The sequence below is a fragment of the Spodoptera frugiperda genome, chromosome 26, assembly GCF_023101765.2.
Source record: "Spodoptera frugiperda isolate SF20-4 chromosome 26, AGI-APGP_CSIRO_Sfru_2.0, whole genome shotgun sequence".
Taxonomy (NCBI): domain Eukaryota; kingdom Metazoa; phylum Arthropoda; class Insecta; order Lepidoptera; family Noctuidae; genus Spodoptera; species Spodoptera frugiperda.
The window spans coordinates 4,987,493-5,011,044 of record NC_064237.1 but is presented as its reverse complement, the minus strand read 5'-3'; the positions used below and the strand labels follow the sequence as shown (position 1 = coordinate 5,011,044).

Below are 23,552 nucleotides of genomic sequence, written 5' to 3'. Positions count from 1 at the left end.
CTATTACCAACTATTATCCTAAGTGATATTTGTACTCGTGGCTAATTTTGTAGGGAAATTGGTCCGACGCCCATGAAACATTGACAGTTAGTTACAGTTTATTATTGGAGTATATAGGTTTAAGCTACGTAAGAGTGTTTGATATAATTTCCATACCTAACAAGAAGAGATCACAGCTCACTGATAAATCTGAACTTTAAATGGAAGAAACCGAATGTAGCCTTACCTTATCTTAACCTTATAGGGCTGATGCCTGAACCGGAGTTGCGGACTATCTAGCGGCTTTACCGGGGCTCCGGCTTGAAAACCGGGAATAGGAACAGGGTGGTTTTTAGCCAGTAAGAGTTTGACACTCCTTATCATCTCGCCCAAGACGGGAAAAGTCAGTGAACAAGTATCCAGACTCAAAAATAATAGTTAGCTTCTTCTGTAGAGTCGTACATGGTCCAGCAAACCGTAACGAGCTGTTGATGTTGTTCATATCCTATAATCCTAGACGGCATTATATTCTTATTTATTAGTTACTGAGTGTGTATTTCTTGAAGCTGTCGGTTGCTATCGTTACTAAAGGGAGCCTAGTAATTTTACGACGTGATTAACCTTAACATTATATTTTCAGATAGATAATGCAGCCATAATTTTATATTTGCCTAGACCTAGCGTAGGCAGTTATTTTAAAGGACGTCGGTACCTATCTAGACTTAGTATGGATATCTAAATAAAGGTGTTAATAATGCAATTCGTGGAATTACCTTTTTTTGGTAACAGGGAAAACCTTGACATTTCACCTAGCCTTTTGGGGAAAAATACTAGGGAATGTGAATTCTTACCTTATGAAAACCTCCACATTGGAAAGTTTTGTTCGTCGAATTGAATTTTGACTGACAGGACTTAATACATTAGTGCGTGTTACGCAGCCTAATCAGGAGCAATCTCATCTTCAACTAACGAATATTAACAAAAAAAATTCGATGACCGTAGGTGAAGACGTAAATCAGAATCGTATTATTTACTCATTCTATTGTCTCTATTTATATAAATATAACACTATAATAAAATATGCATGTAATTATCTGATACATATCTAGTGTTGCTACCATTACTAACAACTCTAGGTGCATCTAAACTCACAAGAACTAGTTGGAACTACAATGTAGTAGACATAAGGGCTCAGTAGGTACACATACGACAGACACACGAGCACAGGGTACTTTATTAATTACCGAACACACACCGGCAATTGAGAGCGACCTTCATCCATGGACAGTGGACACGGGACAGGTATACGATTCGTAGAATGCGTGTAAGCGGTGCGTTTGCGCTGCCGATTGGCGTAAAACTGTTGTGGATATTGGCTGTTTTTTGTTGAGATGGTTATTATAAGGGCTTTTATGATAATTTAATTATCTATTAGTATCATTATCCAAGTCATTATTGTTTGTCTCTATTTTTAACTAGCTTTTGCCTGCAGCTTCGCTGGCGTTAAGGATTATTATTTATGGAATTTATCAAAATCCTTTCTTAGGGGATGCCTTCGTCAGAGTAGTTTTATGCATGCAGAGTCTCAGCCCGATCGGTTTAAAATTACCAAACTTTCATCCCCTATTAGGTACTTATATGCCCTTGGGGTAAATTGATCAAAATCCTTTCTGCAAATGCCTACGTCATCAACATCAACATCTACCTGCATGCCAAATTTCAGCCTGAACCGTCCAGTGGATTGGGCTGTGCGTTGATAGATCACTTTGCCAATCAGTCAGTTACCTTTGAGTTATATATTTTTTTAATAAAGTTTAGTGTTTCTGCGTCTGCACTACCTATACAATAAATAAGTAGCAATGTTACCTCATACAAGGTAATTTCTTACGTAACTACAAATATTTTGTTTACGAAATAATTAATTTTAAACTTTTAATTTGTATGTCATTCTCATTAACTACTTTAAATGTCTTAACATATAACATTAACTTTATGCAGACAATATCTTGGTCACTATGAGTCAACACTTTGATTAAAGGGCAACACCACAATCGTATATACATATAAGGTGTTCTAAAATTATCTGCCATGGCTGTAATGGGAGGTAGAGTTGTGTTTGAAGATTACAAATCTGAAGAAATTTCGGACTCTGGACCAGTTAATTTAATTTGAGAACATAAAGAAGTTAAATAAATATTGACTCTACTCTGCATAAAGTGGTTCACAAACACGCACGATGCGACAGAGACAGTTGAAGAGTTAACTATAACACGTAGTTTTTTTTTATATGAAAAAAAACCTATCGTCAATAATTTATATTTACTATTGAAATCTTCAAACATAACACTACCTCCCATTAAAGCCGTGGCAGATACTTTTAGAACATCTTATATATGGTTATGAGTGCAAGACTTCATTATTGTATTTGTTTTTTTTATCAATAATTTGAACCAGGAAATTTACAAATAGTCTTTTGGATTTATGCTTAGTAATCGTATGGCATTAAGATACACAGATGCGTGAATTATAGTGCAAAATATCCTTGACGTATGACCTTTTACTTAGGCGATACAAGATTATGACGAAAATGTGACGCAGGGATTCTATTCATCTTCGTTAGATAATGCAAAAGGTTTGCAGGATCTTTATAGAATTTGTTAGGCCTTAAGCGAGAAAGCTGAGCACTAGCATCGATGTCTTTTTAATAGACGTTTATTTATTCAAGTATGTGGCCTGATGTTATGTAAAAATAGGAATATAAAAGTAAAAATTCAGCTGTCGTCGTTGATATTTCCGAACCGATATGACCTTCAGACCTTCAAGAAAAGAGCGTACTCCTTTTTAAAAGGCCGGCAACGCATCTGCGACTCCTCTGGTGTTGTCCATGGGCGGCGCTGAACGCTTACCTTCAGGTGACCCGTCTGCTCGTTTGCCCCCTATTCCATAAAAAAGTGTTGATGCAAGACAAGTTTGATAGCAGTATAAAAATATCATAATATTGCTTTGAACATTAAAAAAGTGTTAAATGTAACATATTTTATAGTGCTTCTTCTAGAAGATAAAATGCTACAAAGATAAGAGTAAAAATAATGATTCCAAAGTCACATAAATAGCCCCAACATGTGAGATGTTCGCGTGAACTAATAAAAGAATCATCATTATCAATTCATCGCCTTCCTCCTTACAAGGAACGGTATAAACGCGGAATTTTATTATACGAGGTTTTCCGCAATAACGTGCGATTCCTGTGGGAGTTATGAACACATCCGACTCATTATCGGCACTTACGGTGTGAACTAAAGAGTTTGGAGATCGACCACTTCCTAATGGGAACAAGGACGGAATGTGTTAAACGGGATTATTCCTGCTAGGTATTACAGTTATCTAGAAAAAGGAATCTTAATACTTAGCCATTAGGTTGAAGATAGTGCTTTGTTTTCAAGTGGTCTTTTAAGCCGTTTTTATTTTAGTAACATTGTGTTTTTTCAATAGATGTCGCTATCGAGCATGTACAAGGAATAATAATACATTATAACTTACATAATTTACAGTTAATACTTTGCTAAAATCAATCATATATTTTTTCTAATTTTGTTTGTACATAAAATAGTTAAAACCATAGCAACATATAATCATGTATTACTTTACTAGTTCCGCTATTCGATAACAGATGGCGTTACAAATCGATCAATCGGTTTCTGATATTTTTGCACATAATGACCTTACAACTTTTTTACGGATGTCATTGTGTATTATTCAATTAGTCATAGTATTACACTAGGCCGCATCTGTTACATCACAGTTACATGAGTAATTAAGAACGCAGATGCAGCTAATTGAATTTGACATGACACTTATGAACTCTTGGGTTTTAGACATTGATCTATGAGAACTATATTTCAAGTTTAGCTGGTTTTAACGCATAGCTAGTAAAGCATTATTTTTAAACCTAACAAGATAACTTACGTACATAATTGAGCAAATAAACAGAACGTTAAAAAATACGATTGAAGAAAGTAATCAATAATGAAATGCGCAGTTTTCAATAACAAAACACACAATTAATTTTAATTACACTTCTACCACTTAATGACGATATTTATTGCAAATACATTTATTTCCAGGTACCACAACAAATGCAGACGAAACACCAAAACATTAAAATGAGACAGATAAAGGAGTTGGAGCACGCATTAAACAAAATGGCTGCCATTAGAAAATATGTGAGGACAGTATTGTGACAGTAATCGTTAACCTTAGAACAATGACGGAAGCGGCTTCGTCTTATGAAATGCAATCTCGGAATGAAGAACAAAAAGATGGGAAGCCAAAACCAGGGCTGTCAGCCGGTAAAATATTCTACAAACCAGGAGTTATTGAGGAGGAGACGGATGAAACGAGTGCTTTCGAGAGCTCGGTGGTTGACACCCCTATGCTCGGCGTGGCATTGAGTGGTAGCGGGTTTTTGAGGCCACCCCAAATATATCCATCGAGCAGTCTGCACAGGATACCCACGTACAGCAGCTCTATCGGACAGAGCACTATATACAGACAGGATACTTGCAGGTAAACTGTTTATTACACGTACTTCTAATATAGTATTAGTTAGTTCAAATTCCAGAATTTTCAATAGATTCTAAACTTAAAAGCATATAACGATTTGTAAGAGTTGGCCTGTTGGTGTCTGTTCATTGTTTACCCAGGCGTCTCTTTAGTGTCGAAGAATGTAGTCAGGGTTTCGTTTGCCCGATCGAGCTCCAGTCTAACCGGCCCTAGCCTAATGGGCTTTATTAATAGGATAAGAAAACGAAAAAGAGTACTCGGTACTAGGTCCTCTGGAATTGATCTACTAGACCTGAAGTGTTTTTTTCTTAGTATCTCCTAATTATCCTGACACTTGAAGTCTCTCAGTTTGTGTTTGCTTCTCACATCCTTACTTATCGGTAGCAATAAAAGATGGGTAATTCCAGAAAGTTATCATTTTCAAAAGGGATTACAAGTTTGACACAATTATTATGATCACCAAGAAACAGATAACTTTCACTTACATGCAGTTGCCCTGATAAAGTATTGTTTATCGATAATTACGTGCGGATAGTCGTTGACAGCATAATTTGTAATTATTATATTTACATCAACTACATAGCTGGTATGATCGTCCATATGTTTTGCATATTTATGAAGTTTTCCTACCATGTCACTTGCCTCGTCATCATTGTAAGTAAATGATGCCAATTTATGTTATTGGAGCACTTAGGGTAATGCATTCCTCTCATCTTGTGACTTTCTGTTTCTTTACGAACAACACAGTCATAAGGGTCTTACTTACTGCATTAAGCTGGTCTATGTACCTCTAGTTATAACCTAGTTAGTCTACTGATTTTATCAATTATTCGAACCACCTGTTGAAGTCTAATGTAAATTGATCATCTTTTTATCTTTCAAAATGATGATTCATGGTGTATCACTACTAGTAGCTTAGATAGCGATACAGTCAAAATTTTGGATAGAGTAAAATGCACATATCTTTAGATACTTCTACGTCAAGTATTGGAGGGTAAAAGCTATCAATCTAATAAGTATGAAAAGATAAACACCAATTCAGCCTTACACGCTAAGTTCTTTAGGTCAAATGAGTCTGTATAGTCATAAATCACTATACACTGTCATTAATTGCAATAATTATCAAGCCCACCATTACAGCTGTTTGTAGAACAAATTGTACGGCGTGAATCAATCCTTGAGTCTCTGATATCTAATCGTAAAGATAATATGCTGACTTATCAATATAGTTTTCTGGAATAAGTTATTCGCGTGTGTATTTGCGACGCCTTTGTGTCGTCTGTTAAACGTTTTAAAATTAAATTCTGGTGTTAAATTATGGTGTCAGTGCGTTTATAGAAATTTAAGTGGAAAATGCGACGGCGACGCAAACAGCGTTAGACGTTTAGTGTTGAAAAGTGTTGAAATTTTCGTTTGAAATAACAATCTCTGAGGTATGTTACGATAGATCTAAGTACGGAATGTTGTAGATTGTTTAAGCTTATCAGTCAAGAATCCGGTAACAATTGAGGCACCCCTTTGTCTGAACTCAATGAGTTTTCTTGATCTTTAGTCTAAAGTACTGTTGCATTAGGACTTGAAATAAAATATAATGTAACTAATATTGAATTATTTGATTTAGAAGTTTAATTAGAATTTAGTTGTCTTTGTTCAATTTTAATGAATTTCTTGACAAAATAAAATAGTTTCGTTATTGGTACACTATTAGTAAAGGTGAGGCTATAAACACAATTTAGAATGTACTTGACCTATTTGTTATCATAATCATTCTTATTTTATCAATTTGAAGTTAATACCTTCAATCTTTGCTAATTACTCAATGTTTAGTGACCATGTTGTTCACATTTGTTCGTCATTCAGAGATTCAGTTTCTGAGATTTGGGAGACTAACTCGCGCACTCAGGGTCATTTAATGGTTACTTAACCCAGTCCTTAGCAGTTGTTTTCCATACAAAATCGTTACTAAGGAATAGTTATAAATGACTCTGAGTATGGTAGATAGGCTATCATTTAACTATCAACGTTACAATTTGATCTGTATACTATAATTGAAACAATACGAATCGAACTTTTTTGCTTCGTTTGCCGAGCAAAGTCTTAAGGTTTTTGGTTTGAGAATACAAATTCAATGGGTAAAATAAATCATTCATAATTTAAGTTTAGTTTTCGGAGGTAAACTATCATCTGATACCGCAGACTTACGAAATAAGATTCTATTATTTCATTTAATGTTTAAATGAGATGAGATAACGTTGAAAATAGTCATAAAATATACTTATAAAGATTATCTTTAAAATGTAAATAGAGTAGGTACATGGTACAATAACAAATTTGTCTAACAATAAATCTACGTAATGCCATATCTACATAGTTTACTTGATTATAAAAAAGAAAATGTCTACGCTATCCTATCACAAATACGCCTTAAAATCAATGAGTAATCGAACATTTATTTGTAACAGTAACAAATGCAATCATTTATTATCTTACCACTTGCCTACCTATGTCCGTAATCCTCAGAAATTATATAAATAAGATAATGTATTAATTACTTGGATTTTGACAAATTACTTCATATAGTATTTGATATTACCGCGGATATGAAACAACGAACAAATCTAATCTACTTATTTGTATAGGAAGTTCTGTTCTTAGAATGCTGACTTTGGTTTCGTACCTATTTATAAATAACAAGTAAAGTTTTATATTAACAAAGGATTATTATCTACATGTGTGCCCAGTATACGGCAGTAGGCTCACTTCCTATTTCATGGGACTTATAGCACAAATGGTGAAAAGTGGGTGTGCATTGTACAGTTCCATTTTTATCCGATTTGATTTCACTTCTGAATAAAAGCCTCTCTCTTTAAATATTTATTATTATGAAGATCAGGGCAAATTGGAGTCAATAGAAATCAATACAGAAACGAGGTGAATAAATGTTGGGAAAATGTCCTAACATCTATTTACCTGTACCTATTCACCTCTCGATTTCTATTCACGCCTTTTTACGGGACATACTGTTAAGTACGTCTTTCGATATTGTAAAAAAATCGGAATACAGTGTAACTAATGTTACTCTCTAAAAAAATGTATTTGTAACGGTGGAAATATTATTTAAATCTTTTAAAATTTCGAATGGTAAACAACGTAAATAAACAAACAATACTGTTTCTCCGCTATAATATTGATATTAGATATTATGTCACGACTTAATTTGATTTCTATATCTACTGTCAAGTGTCAATGATGACTTTATTTTGCAATAGCAGAAAATTAATGAGTAGTAATGATTTTGAACTATGGAACTGTTGATATCTGTAAATGGCAGCTAAATCGTTTAATTACTAATAATAAGCTTACTTTGTTAATAAGTATGTGTAATGAAGTAAATAACTGAACATGAAAGTTAAAAAAGTACTTACTTAGTGATAAAAGAGATGGATTAGGTGGACTAGGTGGCCTAGGATTGATAAAAAAGACGTTACAATTCATATTATTGAGTTACCTATACCTAGTTATATGTAATTTTGATAGCCAAAGAGTAATCGTTCAATATTTTAAGACAGTAAATTCTGCCTTGTCGACCGCCGTTCCTTACTTGAAAGGAAAATGGATTAGGTTATATTAACAATGTGAATTAATTTTATCAATGGATTTACCAAGTTGTTGGTGTTATCATATTTTCGAAATTATAGTTTTATCACCGCAGTATAAGTCAAATTACCTATTATTGCATTTTATGTTTTATTATTCTATACAAAAATGTCAAGAATTTATTGTTTATCGACAGAAAGAACTTTTATTTTATAATCAGAACTCATTAAGTAAAAATATTAACAAAAAAGTATTTATATTAACCTTCTTTAATTGGCATAAAATGCTGGCCATTTTTCGTAAAAAAAAATCTGGACGCCATTTGTGTCTAGAAAAAGAAAACAATAAAAAAAGTAATTTAATGGCATTTCAAATTTTTTTAACCTCATTCGACCAGTGTTGCATAAATATTTTAGTTAATCGAAGAAGGTTTTAATTTTCGGACATATTAAAAAAATATATTAGGTGGTTGGTCTTTGACACTATGAAAACTGTCAATGTGACAATGAATGTCAAAAATAGTTCTGAATTTCGGTCACTTTCCGCCATTCCAAGGCCCTCCAACAAGAGAGTAGACAACGAAAAGCCTCTCGGTTGATAGGTTAATCTTCTAAAATCCAGCGAAATCTGCAAACAGTGCTACATGTCTAGATAATCTTGATTAATGACGTCTAGAAACCTTTCCAGTGCTGAGCTAGTAGGTAGTATTTTAGCTATTAATAATAGGTATACTCTTAAATTGATAAAGGTGGGAAGAAAAATATAGAAGTCTCTTATCTACTACGCAAGGCACTTGTTTATGTTTGCTTGTCAAAGGGTGTTGCACCTCAATGATTAGTAATTTCATAAACATTATAGATATAAATTATTACACTTTCTACAAATGTATTTAATTCTGTTGTCGAAATTCAAATTAAACAATCAATTGTGTATATTACTTTATCGTTACTAAGTTTTGACGGGAATCACTGATTCTAAGCTTGATTAGATGAATAGTGATAGTAGTTTTACAAAGACTACGGTTTTGTTCGATTTTAGTTTAGACTGCTTGATGATCCGGAGCTGCGGACTACCTAGCGGGTTTACCGGGGTTTCGGCTCGAAAAGCAGGAGTAGGAACGGGGTGGTTTCCAGTCGGTAAGAGTCTGACACAGGGAGAAGTCATTATGCCTCTAGCGACTTTTATAAAGGCACTAAAAAAGGATCTCATCTTCCTACGCACTAAGAAGTACCTACAGGCAACGTTTAGGGCACCTTGAAATCCTTCACGTTCTTTTTTTCTAAGCCTTATTCTCTTGGTGTACAAGGAAAAATGTTGTTTGCATCGAATCGACGTCATGATGACACGAGGGTGACACGTTATAAACATGCATGGCCAGACAGTAGCAGCATGATCATAGTGACTAATTTTTTAGATTGAGTTTAAGATAAAATCCTTTACCTCAAGAACATTAGGTCGTATAAGTCAGTTACCTTTAAAAAACTTATTTTTTATGTTTTATTAATGTTGTAATCATTTTATTGGTTTAAACTACTGCATTGGTTGGATGACCGGCTATTGTGCAGTGCTGCAAGTTTACTTAATTTTCGCATCGGACAAAGAGGTTCTATGAAGTTGTTGGACGTAGTAAATGAGCACGTAGGACAGTTGTCATTACTAGTCAGAAAGACAGTATAAGTAGACAGTAGCGGGTGGTGCGCCGTGTCGCACCGTCAGTCCTTTCCTCGGAATAGGAGTTGAGAGGAGAGCTCCCGGCGAGTGGTAATCTAAAGGTTGGGTTTGAAAACACTGGATATCTCAATTTCAAAATTATCAGTAACCGAACCAATATTATTATATATTAACCTGCTTAGATTTCTGAGCTCTCTAGTTTATGTACGCCATTAAAAGAATAGAAAAAACAAGATTGAGTTCAAGCGTGATTCGAAAAAACCTACAGAAATCTCGCGAAACTAAATCCAAAATGTAGAATGCCAATTCACGAACAATAAAATACGAAATAAAAAGTCATCTAGACGTTGAATAAACAATAATAAATCATAATACGTTGTGTTAAAGCATTATTTAACGTGGTATTTAATAAACACTCGTGTGCAAACTAACTTACATGAAATAAAACAGTAATTAACAGGGATTTGGTTAGTCGTTGATCTTTGAACAAACTTTTTATGCCGTGGGTGTGGTCTGATGTTTGGTGATAATATTTACAGAGCAAATTGTATGGTTGATTAACTGTAAAAGTGTTTGTGTAGAAGAAATTTGTTTTTATTTGTGTGTAAATAGGAAGATGAAGCAAAGCTTATAAAGAAATCATATCAATATGAATATTTTCTTATACAATACAATTATTTCGGGTTGGTAGAACTTGCGGTACGGTATAATCGTAGTATAATTATTGAAAGCGAGTGTACCGTGTAGGTAACTAGGCTCTATTAAGGACTTTTCATATTTCAAACAAATGGTACAAATTACCTCATCGCTTCTTCTATTACTTGCATGGGTATAATATAATTTTACGAATGGTTATAATAAAAAGAAGGATTTTACTGAAAAGTAGTTTCAGCAAATGACCAATGAAAACTGAGCTGTAACACTATGTGACCGTTGCAACTGATACCAAGGTATTTAGTTGTGCGAGGAAGATGCGCAGCTCGAGTATGCTATGTATCGGTAGTAGGAAAGCCAGCCATAGCACGTATTCATAGCACGAATCTTTCTATATAAAAACATAGTATATACCAATGAAAATGATTGGTGTAAGTCAAACGCATCTACAGCAACATCTGGTGGAAAAGCACCCTTAACGTTACGTTACGTACAAAACCTTAGCAACTTGGAAGATATACCTAATCTAGTCAACAATTATAAGATTTTTTTGCAAAGATTATACTTAGTATCTAGTACCTACTATGTTTATTTGGACTCATATGTACATCTGTTCGGGAAAAACCTCAAATAAATGAGTGATAAGCCTTTGTTTGGCATGCGATTACACCAAGATTTCATTTTAAACTCAGCGTAATATATTACGTTGAACTAATTGTCAAACAAAGTAAACATTGTAATGAATTACGAGTTTTAAGAGTTTTTTGTTGACCTATAGCAATGTTAGTGTACTGGGCAGCAAATATTACTCCTTCGTTCAGCGTAAACGCAGTTTTCGATCAATTTGAACTTTCGAAGCTCGATTACATTCTCGCCCGTCATTGGTCGTGATTATTTTTACAACCAATAACATGGCGGACCGCGAACGAGTTTACACCGATCTTTCGAATTGAAAGTTATAAAATAGTTTGCTTATTTAGAAAAACTTATCAGTTTTTCTTATCAAGGACTTTTCGTCCAACATTGGGATCGAAATCCACGACACGTTGCACAGTAACCATTGCAATAGCGGTTCGATGCAGATGTTTCTATAGAAAAACTAAAAGTTTAGAACAATAGTTTAAATCACAAACCATGTCTTATATTCTTATTCTACGCATGAGTACCTCTTTACCCAAAACAAGTTCAGCGGATTAAAAACATTCTAAAGAATTATCTTATAAAGATATTTTCGCATGAAATCTTCACAAACACCACTGATATTAAATACGTCACAGCAAAACATATAAATGTCGTCTTAAATTGTCAGATTTAGGCGTATTTACAGTATAACAACCATAAGATGTGAGTAAATAGTGGATGTGCTTGGTAAATAGGTAATTATATTATATGGCAGACAATCTCTAATCCTTCGTGTGTAGGCCCGTCACTTGGGGTCCGCCACGGTAGGCTATTGGGGGTTGTTAACATTACACACTGGATGATTAGAGGCTAAACCAATAGCTTATTTGTTAGAACTTTGATATAATTAGCGAATTCAAATGGCAGATTGACAAACATTCAAGAAAAGAGCGTACTCCTTTTTGAAAGGCCGGCAACGCACCTGTGACTGCTCTGGTGTTGTGGGTGTCCAATTGTCCATGGGCGGCATAGATCGCTTACCTTCAGGTGACACGTATGCTCCCTATTCCATAAAAAAAATTGTCGCTTGACGTCTAAAGTCGAGAACTTTATGAAGTAGCAGAAGTTTAATGACAAACTTAAACATTTTTTTGACATTTTAAGCTCTACACGATATAAATATATGGCGTCACTTAGCGATAAACAATAGGTATATGGTTGGATGCATATAACATCGTTATATGACGAAACAAACTAAATTAGCTATCCAAGCTAATGTTTGTGAATCGTGTCTAAATCATTATTAGACATTAATTAAATCGTTTGCCAAATATGTCGCCTCACTGTCACGTTTGAACGACGTAAAATCCGAAATTAACAGTGATAATTAAATTATGGAGGAGTGGCGCCCCTTTACAGCTAGCAACTGAAGCTGGGCTTACGGAAAAATAGCCAGATGTCACCTACAACAAGGTGTTTATTCTGGTATCACGATTAATTTGCCACACTATTTACGAGTTGAGAAAATGTCGTGTGGATACTTGTTTACATGAAGGCGTGGTGTAAATTAATTCTACGGAAAATCACGATGTAAACAAATCGTCATGTACGATTGTCATTTTGGTTTCAGAATTGGGATCTTTGTGGTTAAATACATACATATGGTATATGTCAATATATAGGTATGTGATATAATGTGGGCTGGGTTTTCATAGGAGGCGGGGTCGTGGAAAAATATGGAGAATCGATTATTGAGTGTGATTTAACAGTGTGTTGATTAAATTAGCAAAGTGATTTTGAAATTTCCTTATAAATAGCTAACTTGATTAGTTATCATGTATTTATAAAGTAATCAAGTTTAGGTAGAAACTATTCTTTAAATATCTACAGGATATTTACTGATTAGATCACAATTTTATTAGATATATACTTATTCTTGTAAGGAAGTGACACAAAGATTTCTTAATAAATTAAGCTACTAAGAAACAATTTCTAGTCATTGATTAGCTTTTAGTATATAGATTAATTATACTACGAGTAACATAGTACGTAGACCTCATATAATCATGCTTCTTTTTCAGCATACGTTGGTTCAAAATCTGTACCAAAATATTTTGAACATCCACAAAACAAATAAACAACTCTTCTCTTAACAGATATTTAACAGTTTATGTCCTTGAATCGTGAAATGATCGAGAACAACAAATTAGTGTTGGAAAAAGATGCGCATTAGCACGTAACAATTTGCGCGCTGTCAAATTAGCTATTTTAATGAAAAGGCTGGGGTGAGCGCCATCTTATTCCCAAATACAGGACGTTTTAAAAATATTGTATCATTTATTTTACATTTAATTTGGGCATTTCAGTATTTGTCGTAGCTGCTACGCTGCGTAGCAAAACTCGTAGCGCGTAGTCCTTATCCGTCGAAGAACTGTTTCGTAGAGGTTGCTATAAAAGTAGTTTGTTGGTAATTAGCATTATTTTTTACGATGTAACTGATGTTTAATGATATTCCTTAGAAGATATCCCTCGAAAGGAAGGATATATTTGTCTACATTAATCTTTCTTTTAATATAAAACTCTTCCGATCTAGGAAGCTGAAACTTAGTAATTGTAAAAAACATTTTTTAAAAAGAGTAACGATGGAGTTTCTTGCTCTTTCTTCTGCATTCGAAGCTACACTTTGGAACGAGCGCCTAGCTTCACTGACAGACAGACTGACGGACAATTCAATTTCACGTTTCAAAAGTGCCTTATTTAGGATTAATTGAAATAAATGCTTTGACTTTGACTCTGACTTTTATGTATCCTTAAAGATAGGTAGGGAGCGCTAAGAGAGTTTTCCTCTAAATTGTCACGGGAACGGAAAAAAACGGGTGAATTATTTAATGATGCGTACAGAAATCGAAGTCGCTGGCAGAAGCTGACAAAATAATGATACAAAATACTCTTATCGGATGTGTTTGTTGCATCTGATTAATTTTCCATATTCTTTAAGAAAGGAATGCGCAAATGCAATACTTTTACGATAATAATAAATAAACACCTATCTGTTTCGTGGAAGATTACGTTATTTATATCAATATCAGATATGTATCGTAATCAGTATTATTACTTGAGTCTCGATTGTAATCCGGGAGGTAAGAGGGATTTACAGAAAATTCTATCTAATTAAAAATATTCCATTTGGAAAACTCACACCTGCATTCACAAACGATAAACTAGCTTGTCTTAACCACACATTTGGTGCAGCGGCTGGGATGGGCTTTTATGCAACATATCGCGAATTTGACTATTAGTTACATTGAAAATTGTATGTGTGACTAGCTGACCCGGCAAACTTCGTACCGCTTCAAACATTTTTTCTCACCTTTAAACCTTCCCTGGACTTCCACGAACAATTTAAAGCCAAAATTTTCCAAATCGGTCCATCCGTACTCGAGTTTCAAAGAACAGCAATTGATTTATTTATATAGGGATTTATAAATTGCCGTTGTTGGTTTAGAAGTTATGTGTAAGTATATGTATGTGTTTGTCAACGTAGAATCCACGAAGCAGGACAAAATGATAGTGTGGAAAACTTCATTTTTAATGCTTTCGATTTCGAAACCCACCAAACTGTTAACAGTTTATGGCTGTATTATTTTTTATTAAACAAATAAAGTATTTTATTATTATTAAAAAAAGATCAAAGCTTTATAGATTATGAAATTCTGATAAAATCCCCTCACTTTTTAATCCTGTTAAAAATAAGTAACTGTTTATGGAATGTTGAAATATTACACTTCGGTATTTCATTTGTGTTACCTATCATATGAGTTTAAAAACAAGGAATAGATTGCTATTTGGGTTAAGTTACTTAAAGGATTTACCGATATGCAATCTTTATCACAAATCACAAGTGTTTCTACCAAAATTCATAAAGCATCAAAGACAAGTTAAATCCTTGCATCGATACCTAAACTGGAGTAGGACGTACAAAATCTACCTAATATTCATTGAATAAATCTTAAAATATTTTTGATATTCTACATTTTTACGAAATTATCGTAAACAATAACCTAGCGAAACTCGATTTATTCGATAAAAAAAGAATAATGATCGCAGAAATAAAAATAATTTAGGAAATATTCATTTTGAAAATTATTATTCTACAACATTGCGCGAATATTAAATAAGTACGTACCATCACTCAACAGAGTTGTTATTGCACCTCTAGTTTACCAATGCAACAAGAATCATCGAAAATATTGAAACAAAACATTAAATGATGTGGCGACTATACAAACGAGTGACGAACAAATGGACATAAATAATTATTATTAACAGTAAATATTAACTTGTCGCCTGCGCATCTCTAATGGCGCTAATAACGACTGTCAGTGGCTTGTGCTCTGTTTGGATTTCATTATTTTATGTCACAATCTCGTAATCTTATATCATAAACTGTCACACTGTATAAAAGGAAATACAGTGATAATTATGCTCCAGATATCCAAGTTACTAGCTCTGAGACAGACTTTTAATTTGCACAAATTTTTGAATTTTAATTATTATTTGTTAAATCTTCTGAAGTTTTATAGCCTTCACTCACACATACCAAAGTGTACCAAAATATCATCCTGTAGGCCTGATAACGTCAACGAAGGCACTAACTAAAATTTGTTTTCCGTAGCGAGCTGATAATTTCCGATATAGAATCTCGCGTTACAATTATACAACGTTTAGCGCGCCTTTGTGCGGGCGGGCACGAGAGAGTCAGTCGTGACCGAGACATTATCGCGCGCGATGCTTCAGGAGGCTGCCCACTGAGGGATGGTGGCGCAGACGGTCCGCTGCCAGTGAGTCGAGCGCACGACGCCGCATCAGCCATGCACGCCGACCCGGAGTCCCCCACTTGTCGCGAGGAGTCGCAGCTGCTGCCCGACGACTGGCTCAAAGTGAAGCCAGTGCCGGCCAACGGCAATCTCTCGCCGGGCATCTACTACCCCACTACAGGCAGCAAGAGGTTGGTCGACGACCGACACCCCGTGCCGTCTCCGACAGATACCATCCCGTACTGTGTCGCTTTTGTCCGTTTATTTGCGTCTAAATGTCCTCCTTTTGTTTTATGTCGTGATTATTACGAACGATTTATGTTAATTAGAAAGCCTATTCGCTATGTTCGAAGTAGCATATTACCCATATTACCATTGATGAAGGTCATGTAGTCGCCGTAGTGCGGCGATGCAAGCGTGAACTAGACATTCACACTTCCAGGAGTGTAGCGAGTAGATACTTATGTAGATACTATAGAGTCACTGAAGTGAAACGCAAATAAACATGTGTTTATGTGATCGTGTTTGGTTTCAGGAGTCGATCTCATAGACATGGTGCAACAAGACGAGCGAGGCGACGAGCCATTCTCAAAAATGGAGAGTGTAATATACTCAAGTCTAAGATCTCGCAGCGGCGGCTGAGGTTCCTTCAGGATATGTTCACAACACTCGTGGACGCACAATGGCGATGGACACTGCTAGTATTCACACTCTCCTTCATCTTGTCCTGGCTGGGATTCGCATTGATCTGGTGGCTGATATCATTCACACACGGAGACTTAGAGCCGGACCACCTGCCACCCATGCAGGAAACGTCTAACTGGAAGCCGTGTGTGTTCAATATCTACGACTTTACCTCCTGCTTCCTGTTCAGTATTGAGACGCAGCACACTATTGGTTACGGCTCGCGTACTACTACCGAAGAGTGTCCCGAAGCAATATTCATTATGTGTTTACAAAGTATTGTTGGTGTGATGATCCAAGCCTTTATGGTTGGTATAGTGTTCGCTAAGATGACGAGACCCAAGCACAGAACACAGACGCTGTTGTTCTCAAAGTACGCAGTAGTGTGCCAGCGAGACGGTGAGCTGTGCTTGATGTTCAGAGTGGGCGACTTGAGGAAGTCGCATATTATTGGAGCCAGTGTACGGGCGCAGCTGATACGATCTCGAACAACCAAGGAAGGTGAAGTCCTGTCTCATTACCAGACGGAACTGGAGCTCAACGCAGATGGCTGCGACAGTAACTTATTCTTCATTTGGCCCATTACGATGGTACACAAGATAAACGCTGACAGTCCGTTCTATGGTGTATCTGCGGCGGATGTGTTGCAAGAGCGATTTGAGATTGTAGTTATTTTGGAGGGAACGATTGAATCTACGGGTCAGACAACTCAGGCTCGCTCCAGTTACACGACCAGTGAAATAATGTGGGGACACAGGTTTGTCCCGTTGGTGACGTACAATCGTGAGCGCCAAGGGTACGAGGTGGACTATTCCAAGTTCGAGGAGACCATGCAAGTGGACACGCCGCTGTGCTCGGCCAAGGAGTTGGACGAGTTCTACGGCAGTCAGGGTGATCGTAGATCGATCGGTGAGTTCCTTTTACGACTTAAATCTGGTGGTAGATCTGGTGGCGGTAGCTGGTTATATGTGCCTAAGGTTAACTAACAATGCTTCTCTGTGTTTCTATCCATGACAGGAAAATCTTAGAAATACTCATATTCAGCGATTTGTTAATTTATCATAATAATTTATGTACGATTAGGTAAAGGTATTTATATGTTTTCATAAGATAACGTATATTATGTTATCGATGTTAGACATTTGGATAACGATTTAAGAAATTTAATCATTTTATGTCTCAATTATTTATCCTTATTTCTTTGTTTGGTAACAAACAGTTCGACCCATATAATGTAGTTTATATTTAAACGACAATTGCAATAAATCATGTAGTAAGTACATAGAGCAATAAGTACAATTATTATGTAGATGCAAGTTTCTTGCACTTGCAATGTTTCCGCTGCAGATAATTATATAGAGATGTGATGTTAGCAATATTATATTATTGTTTATCTCGGGTCAACAGACAACTCTCGTATTCTCCTGATAATTTCTAATTTATTTTGTTAGCAATGTTTGTTTTCATACATTCATAGTTCTTTTAACCCATTAATGTGTGTTTTAACATTGTTTTTCAATCCATATCAGTACTTTCTTCCTAATTAACGAATAACAATAACAAAGTACTAAACAAGATATGAAAATGAAAACAGGAAAAATATAATTATAAATAATAACACATGTATATCATTGATATCTGATTGTAGATACCTAATTCATGTCAATCAATAATGCACTTAGAACGGTTTTATAGAAAGTCTATTTTGAAATGGTACTTCCTGCATACTTGGGTTATAATGTACATTATTATATGTTAATAATAAAGTTATTATTCACGTCTCGTTGGGTCTCGTGATCTTATGAAGCGTGTCACATATCTATACACAATGGTTGATATATTAGAATACGAGGTGTAAATATACATGTACAGAAGTATATGTACTACAAGTGAGTAATTTGTACACTTTTGTACATAGTAATTCATGTGTAGGTGACTCGTATTTATTGTATCGTGTGACAGATTTAATTAATATTTCTTTCTACTTGAACTAATGCATGTATTTTATGTGCAAAGTGCAAACGGGTGGGCGGTGATAGGTGAGGCTGTAGCTTCGTATCAAAGAGTAGTTCAAAGATACATTTATTAATATATAACGAAGGTTTTCAGTCAAGAATTGTCTTGGAACATAGATACATATTATAATTTCGTGTAGATATTTCTGTAGGCTACCTAGAGGGTTACCGGGATTCCGGCTCGTAGAGCAGGAGTAGGAACGGGGAGGTTTGTAATAAGAGTCTGAGACTCTTTCGCCTCACCCTAGGTGGGAGAAGCCATTTGATGAGTTTCCTTCCCACAAAAGTGCAATATTTTTGTTTGTGTAGTATTTAATTATCGTTTATATACAAGTAGTGGATTGAAATAAAAGCTTAAATGATCACGTGATTATGTGCCTTGAGCAAAATCTATTTCAAAATATGTTTGCAGCAAAATGTTTTACAATATTATATTTGTAACTATACTAACTTGTAACGTTGGTAGTTACTTTTAATTAGCAACTATTAATAAGATCACAAGTTTCCAGTTAGCACTAGACGTGCGAATACTTATTCAGAGTATCATTTACTTAAATTACTTACTATACACTCGTACGTGTTTTTACACAATTATGTGCTCAAACATAATGTTAATAAAGTTTAAAATACTTGTTATTACCCCTTCATTTGCATCTTGACGTCATTATTCATTATTTAATAGGAACATCCTATTATCAACATACGATCAATAGAAATCGTTATTTCTTGTTTCAAAGAAAAATGGAAAATGAGTGTCCGTTTCTAAGTCTATAAAGTTCTACGAAATACAGTTTATAAATCTTGATAAGCCAATTTAGAGCACAGATGTCATTAAGGATATCTATTTTGGACGTCCTTATCTGAATAGGAGAATTACGGCCTAATCTTCTCGAAGTTTCGACAGTAAAACACTTCAAAGAAACTTTAGTTAACACTACTTAGGCTTAGGATTATTGTATTTGTCGTCTTACCTCTCGTTTTCGCGAAGGTCATCAGGTCTTGTCAGGTTTTCCTACACCAATCACCATGGCCGTTACCCGTCGGAACAATATTATCAAATCTCAACAGGATGTACCATTTTGCCAATTTGTTGCCCCTTTTTGATACAGGATACATTTGTTTTGTCGATCATTTAAGACGATCGGTTTAACGGTCGCCTGTCATTTAGAACGAACAATTTGAATTGTGGCAATATGGCGGCCAGCATTATTTTAATGGTTCCAAGTTTGAAATTTTTAAAAATGTTTGCGGTTTTTAGTCATTTGTTTGGAATGTTACATTGCATTTAATATTTCTGTGAAGTTGAAGAATTTGTTATTTATCTTTTGTGTCACCGACTCTTGAGTTGTGGTCTTGTTTGACATCACTATGCAATCATTGCTGACATTGTTTATGTAAATAATAGATCATCCGGGAATATAGCTTTGTCTAATACATGTGGTTAGGTAAAAAACCTTGTTAAAAAAAGGTTTGTGTGTATTTAAAATTAACTGAGCATATTTTACTAATACTTAGGTGTAGGTAATGTCATTGCACTTTGATAGTAATTTGCATCTCTTCCTTACTGTGCTCTCTGTTTTAATATACATCTGTATAATTCAAATCTGTTGTGTCTAACACACCATACAACTATGTAACTAATGTAAAGATAATTTCCATTGATACTAATTTAGTGTAAGATTGTAAGTTGATGAGATACCCGTGGTCTCACAAAGATTGATACGATGTACATGTCTCTGTTTGTTCTTCTTATCAACAAAAACATTCACGGCTGACCTTAAAAGGAGCCTTACCTTGTCTGGTATATTTTCGTACAATTTTTTAACTAGGTTAAGTGTAAAATATTTTAGAAAAATATTGACATTTTTATTAACATGATGGGTAATAAAATACCTTGAAATTAGTCAACGAACATCTAAGATCTGTCCTAGACAAAATATAGAGGTAATACCTTGTAACTGCCATACTATAGTTTTAATGAGAACTGAATATTGAGACTACAAATCCAGCACAATACTAATACTAAGATCGGTAAGCCAAATGAATGTCTGCACTAGTATGTCCTATAGCACATTAGAATAGTAGAAATGTTTAAATGTATGTGTATGTAACTGTGCCTGTGTTTGTGATGTCGCACAGAAAGCGGGGACCACCACCTCATGCTGAAGATGCCAGATCGCGAGCCACACGAGCCTAAAGCCGAGCACAACGACGGAGACTTTACCGTCACCCTTTAAATTAAGAAAAGTATTGAACTGAGAAGATCGTTCGAATGAGGGTCGTCGCACCTGAATGTAGGGACCATAGACGCTAAGGGGAACGAAGGTCGCTTGTCCAATAGACAAAATGTTATTGGACATCATATTTTTTTGAATATAGAATGTGTGGACGCCATTTACTGAGGAAAAAACAATAAACCTCATTGCAATAATGTTCCAAGATGTGACGTTTGAGAAATTTGAAAATGGAAGCGCGTAATGTCTTGGTGTGCGTCGGTTGGCTTGTTTGCAACCGTCGAAAACAAACGATAAACGAAATGTTCGTCTGAATAATTTCATTTAAGATTTACGTAATTAATTTTAGTTAGATTTGTGAATATGTAAAAGTACATATTATTTGTTTTAAGTTAGAGTCTCGATTGTAACGTCAATGTTACCATGTTATGATCTGAATAGAAGAATTGTTGGGTATTAATAATTAAGAGATTATTATGTTTGTATAAGTTATTTGAATGATATCGAATCATGAAAAAGATCTGGTATACTATTAACGCTGTTAAGTAGTTGTTTATAATGTTTTACAAATAACCCAGTGCCACTAGTCAGCTTTAAGATTATAGAACAACAAATAATAATGTAGATTTTTCACAGGTTGTGTTAAAAAACGTCAATTTTATAAACATTCCAGTTGTATACGTGCAATTTTATTATTAAATATATTAATGATAAGTTTAATTTGTATTTCACTGCTTTAAGACCTTTATTGTGATAGTTATGACCCGATTACCGACCACGAAAGTCCTTTAAATAACCAATTAAAAGGAATTCTTTAAATCTTTAAGAGGTACATAGGACTATAGGTACATTCCTTTTTAGAAAAGTAACCTTATTAAAGGGTCGTAAGGTAGATAATTGTGTTAAACATAATATGTGTATTTGTATATTGTAAATCGTTGTTCAATAATAATAATATTTTAATAGTAACGAACAATAAGCATGTGTTGTCACGTTTTGTGTTGTTTTATGTAAATATTGAATGAATAATTATTTATGTTGTGACGTTGATTTGTGTTTGATTTATGATACCTTAGAATTTCTAGCGCTTACACTGTCTTGTTGGAACGCAATCTCTTACATGTGACTCTTCGGGTACTTTTCGCAAACGTGATAATGTTTAGACAGATAACAATCTTTCCATATTCAGTGAACAATAGAAACATAAACAAAATTATGTATTTGCCTGTATATCTTCAGGCTTTATTTAGTTAAATATTTACATACAATAACGTTAAAGGAAAAAATAGACTTGATCTGTCAACTGGTTTCAGGGATATATATTATAAACTTTGATAATGAGATGAAAAGGAAAAATTAACAACACTCACACACACACAAAATATTCCAAAGTAATACACACAAATTCACAAAATTACCTTACATAAGCTACCTGAGTTACACAATCGTAATCAAATTAGCCACATAAAGTTCTCTACTAGACGTAACTGAACATAGGCTTCCTCCAACAACTTCCAAATTCCAAATTGCTGGTTTGGAAGCGCTAAGTGAATGAAAATATAGAAAGTTGCTTATAGACACACTAGTCCTAGAACATATTGTTTTACTTAAAACACAACCCTATCACATGTAAAAACAGAAACCAAAATCATATAATGACATTTTCCTCTTTTCCTTTCCCATCAAAGTTAATTACCAATTTAAGAAAGAATGCTGTAAGATTAGTACCCGAAGGTTCATTGTCTGTTGACAGACATTAGTGGAGATAATCGTCAGCTTATCGTGTCTGTCTGTTTGTGTGTTGAAATGTTTGTGATGTCAGCGTTGCGCGGTGTGACGTCGACTTACAATGATCAGACCCAGGTAAGGTGAAACTTGACCTTGAAAGATAAAACACTATCTATGTATGTTAGAAAATGTGCTATAGATAGTAGCTATATGTAGAAAATATATGTGATAGTGGTACCTAATAATACTTATAAACAGGTATGATTCGTTGATTGACAAGAAAGATAATAGACCCTGGATCGACCGAATTAAAATAATAAATACACCAAGGGGAATATTTTTAAAGCCTCATAGGTTTTCAGTTTCTGAGATGACGTAATAGATTTCTACGTAGCAAAGAGATAGGCACATGTGCAAACCTATAATTTATTTTTCCAGACTATGATATGTACATGTATCTATAGATCGTCCGTAGACGTCGAATATGTGTCTCAAAAATGTATAAGCTATTAAGAAACCATCAAACCAGTCCATAGACTTATGCATAGCTATAGTGTTTATCTTGGTAATTAGCACCTTATTAGAAACACATGGATTGAAAGCTTAGTGTAGTAGACAGTCCACATAAATAACAATTGAGTGATAATAGATAAAGGTATTGTTTCAAAAATATGTAGGTAAACATAACAACGTGACGTATGTGTTCTACGTCAGAATTTGATTCACGTGTTCTAATTGATAATTAAAGGCTCAAATGTAACAATCGTGAATGACCAAGGTGCAAGACACCGATACTCATAGAAGGTAACAAGTTGTATACAGACACTTCAAATATATCTATAGACATATTTATCAATGGACTTTACATAGACTAACTTTTGGAATGCGCTCATTTCCTGCCTTAAATATTTTATGAGTCAAATACTAACTTAGCAAAGTTATTAGCATGAACAAATAATTTTATGATTCAGTAAAACTAATCGGGAAAT

At 34.7% G+C, this 23,552-nt stretch overlaps 1 protein-coding gene across 7 annotated transcripts in view; it reads left to right on the top strand.

The window, feature by feature from the left end:
* LOC118264616 (G protein-activated inward rectifier potassium channel 3) overlaps positions 1-23,552 on the top strand; it is a 31,025-nt gene that overhangs the window by 6,313 nt on the left and 1,160 nt on the right. The window contains exons 2-4 of one of the 7 annotated variants that reach the window (XM_035577193.2): positions 4,104-4,545; positions 16,438-17,495; positions 20,741-21,883. In XM_035577193.2, the coding sequence (XP_035433086.1) occupies positions 4,244-4,545; positions 16,438-17,495; positions 20,741-20,838 (1,458 nt within the window). In that variant the 5' untranslated portion in view covers positions 4,104-4,243 and the 3' untranslated portion in view covers positions 20,839-21,883. Of the gene's footprint in view, positions 1-4,103; positions 4,546-5,820; positions 5,976-15,605; positions 16,142-16,437; positions 17,496-20,740; positions 21,884-23,552 lie in introns of those variants that run through there. The other 6 variants (XM_035577190.2, XM_050705059.1, XM_035577194.2 and 3 more) reach the window with 6 other exon arrangements.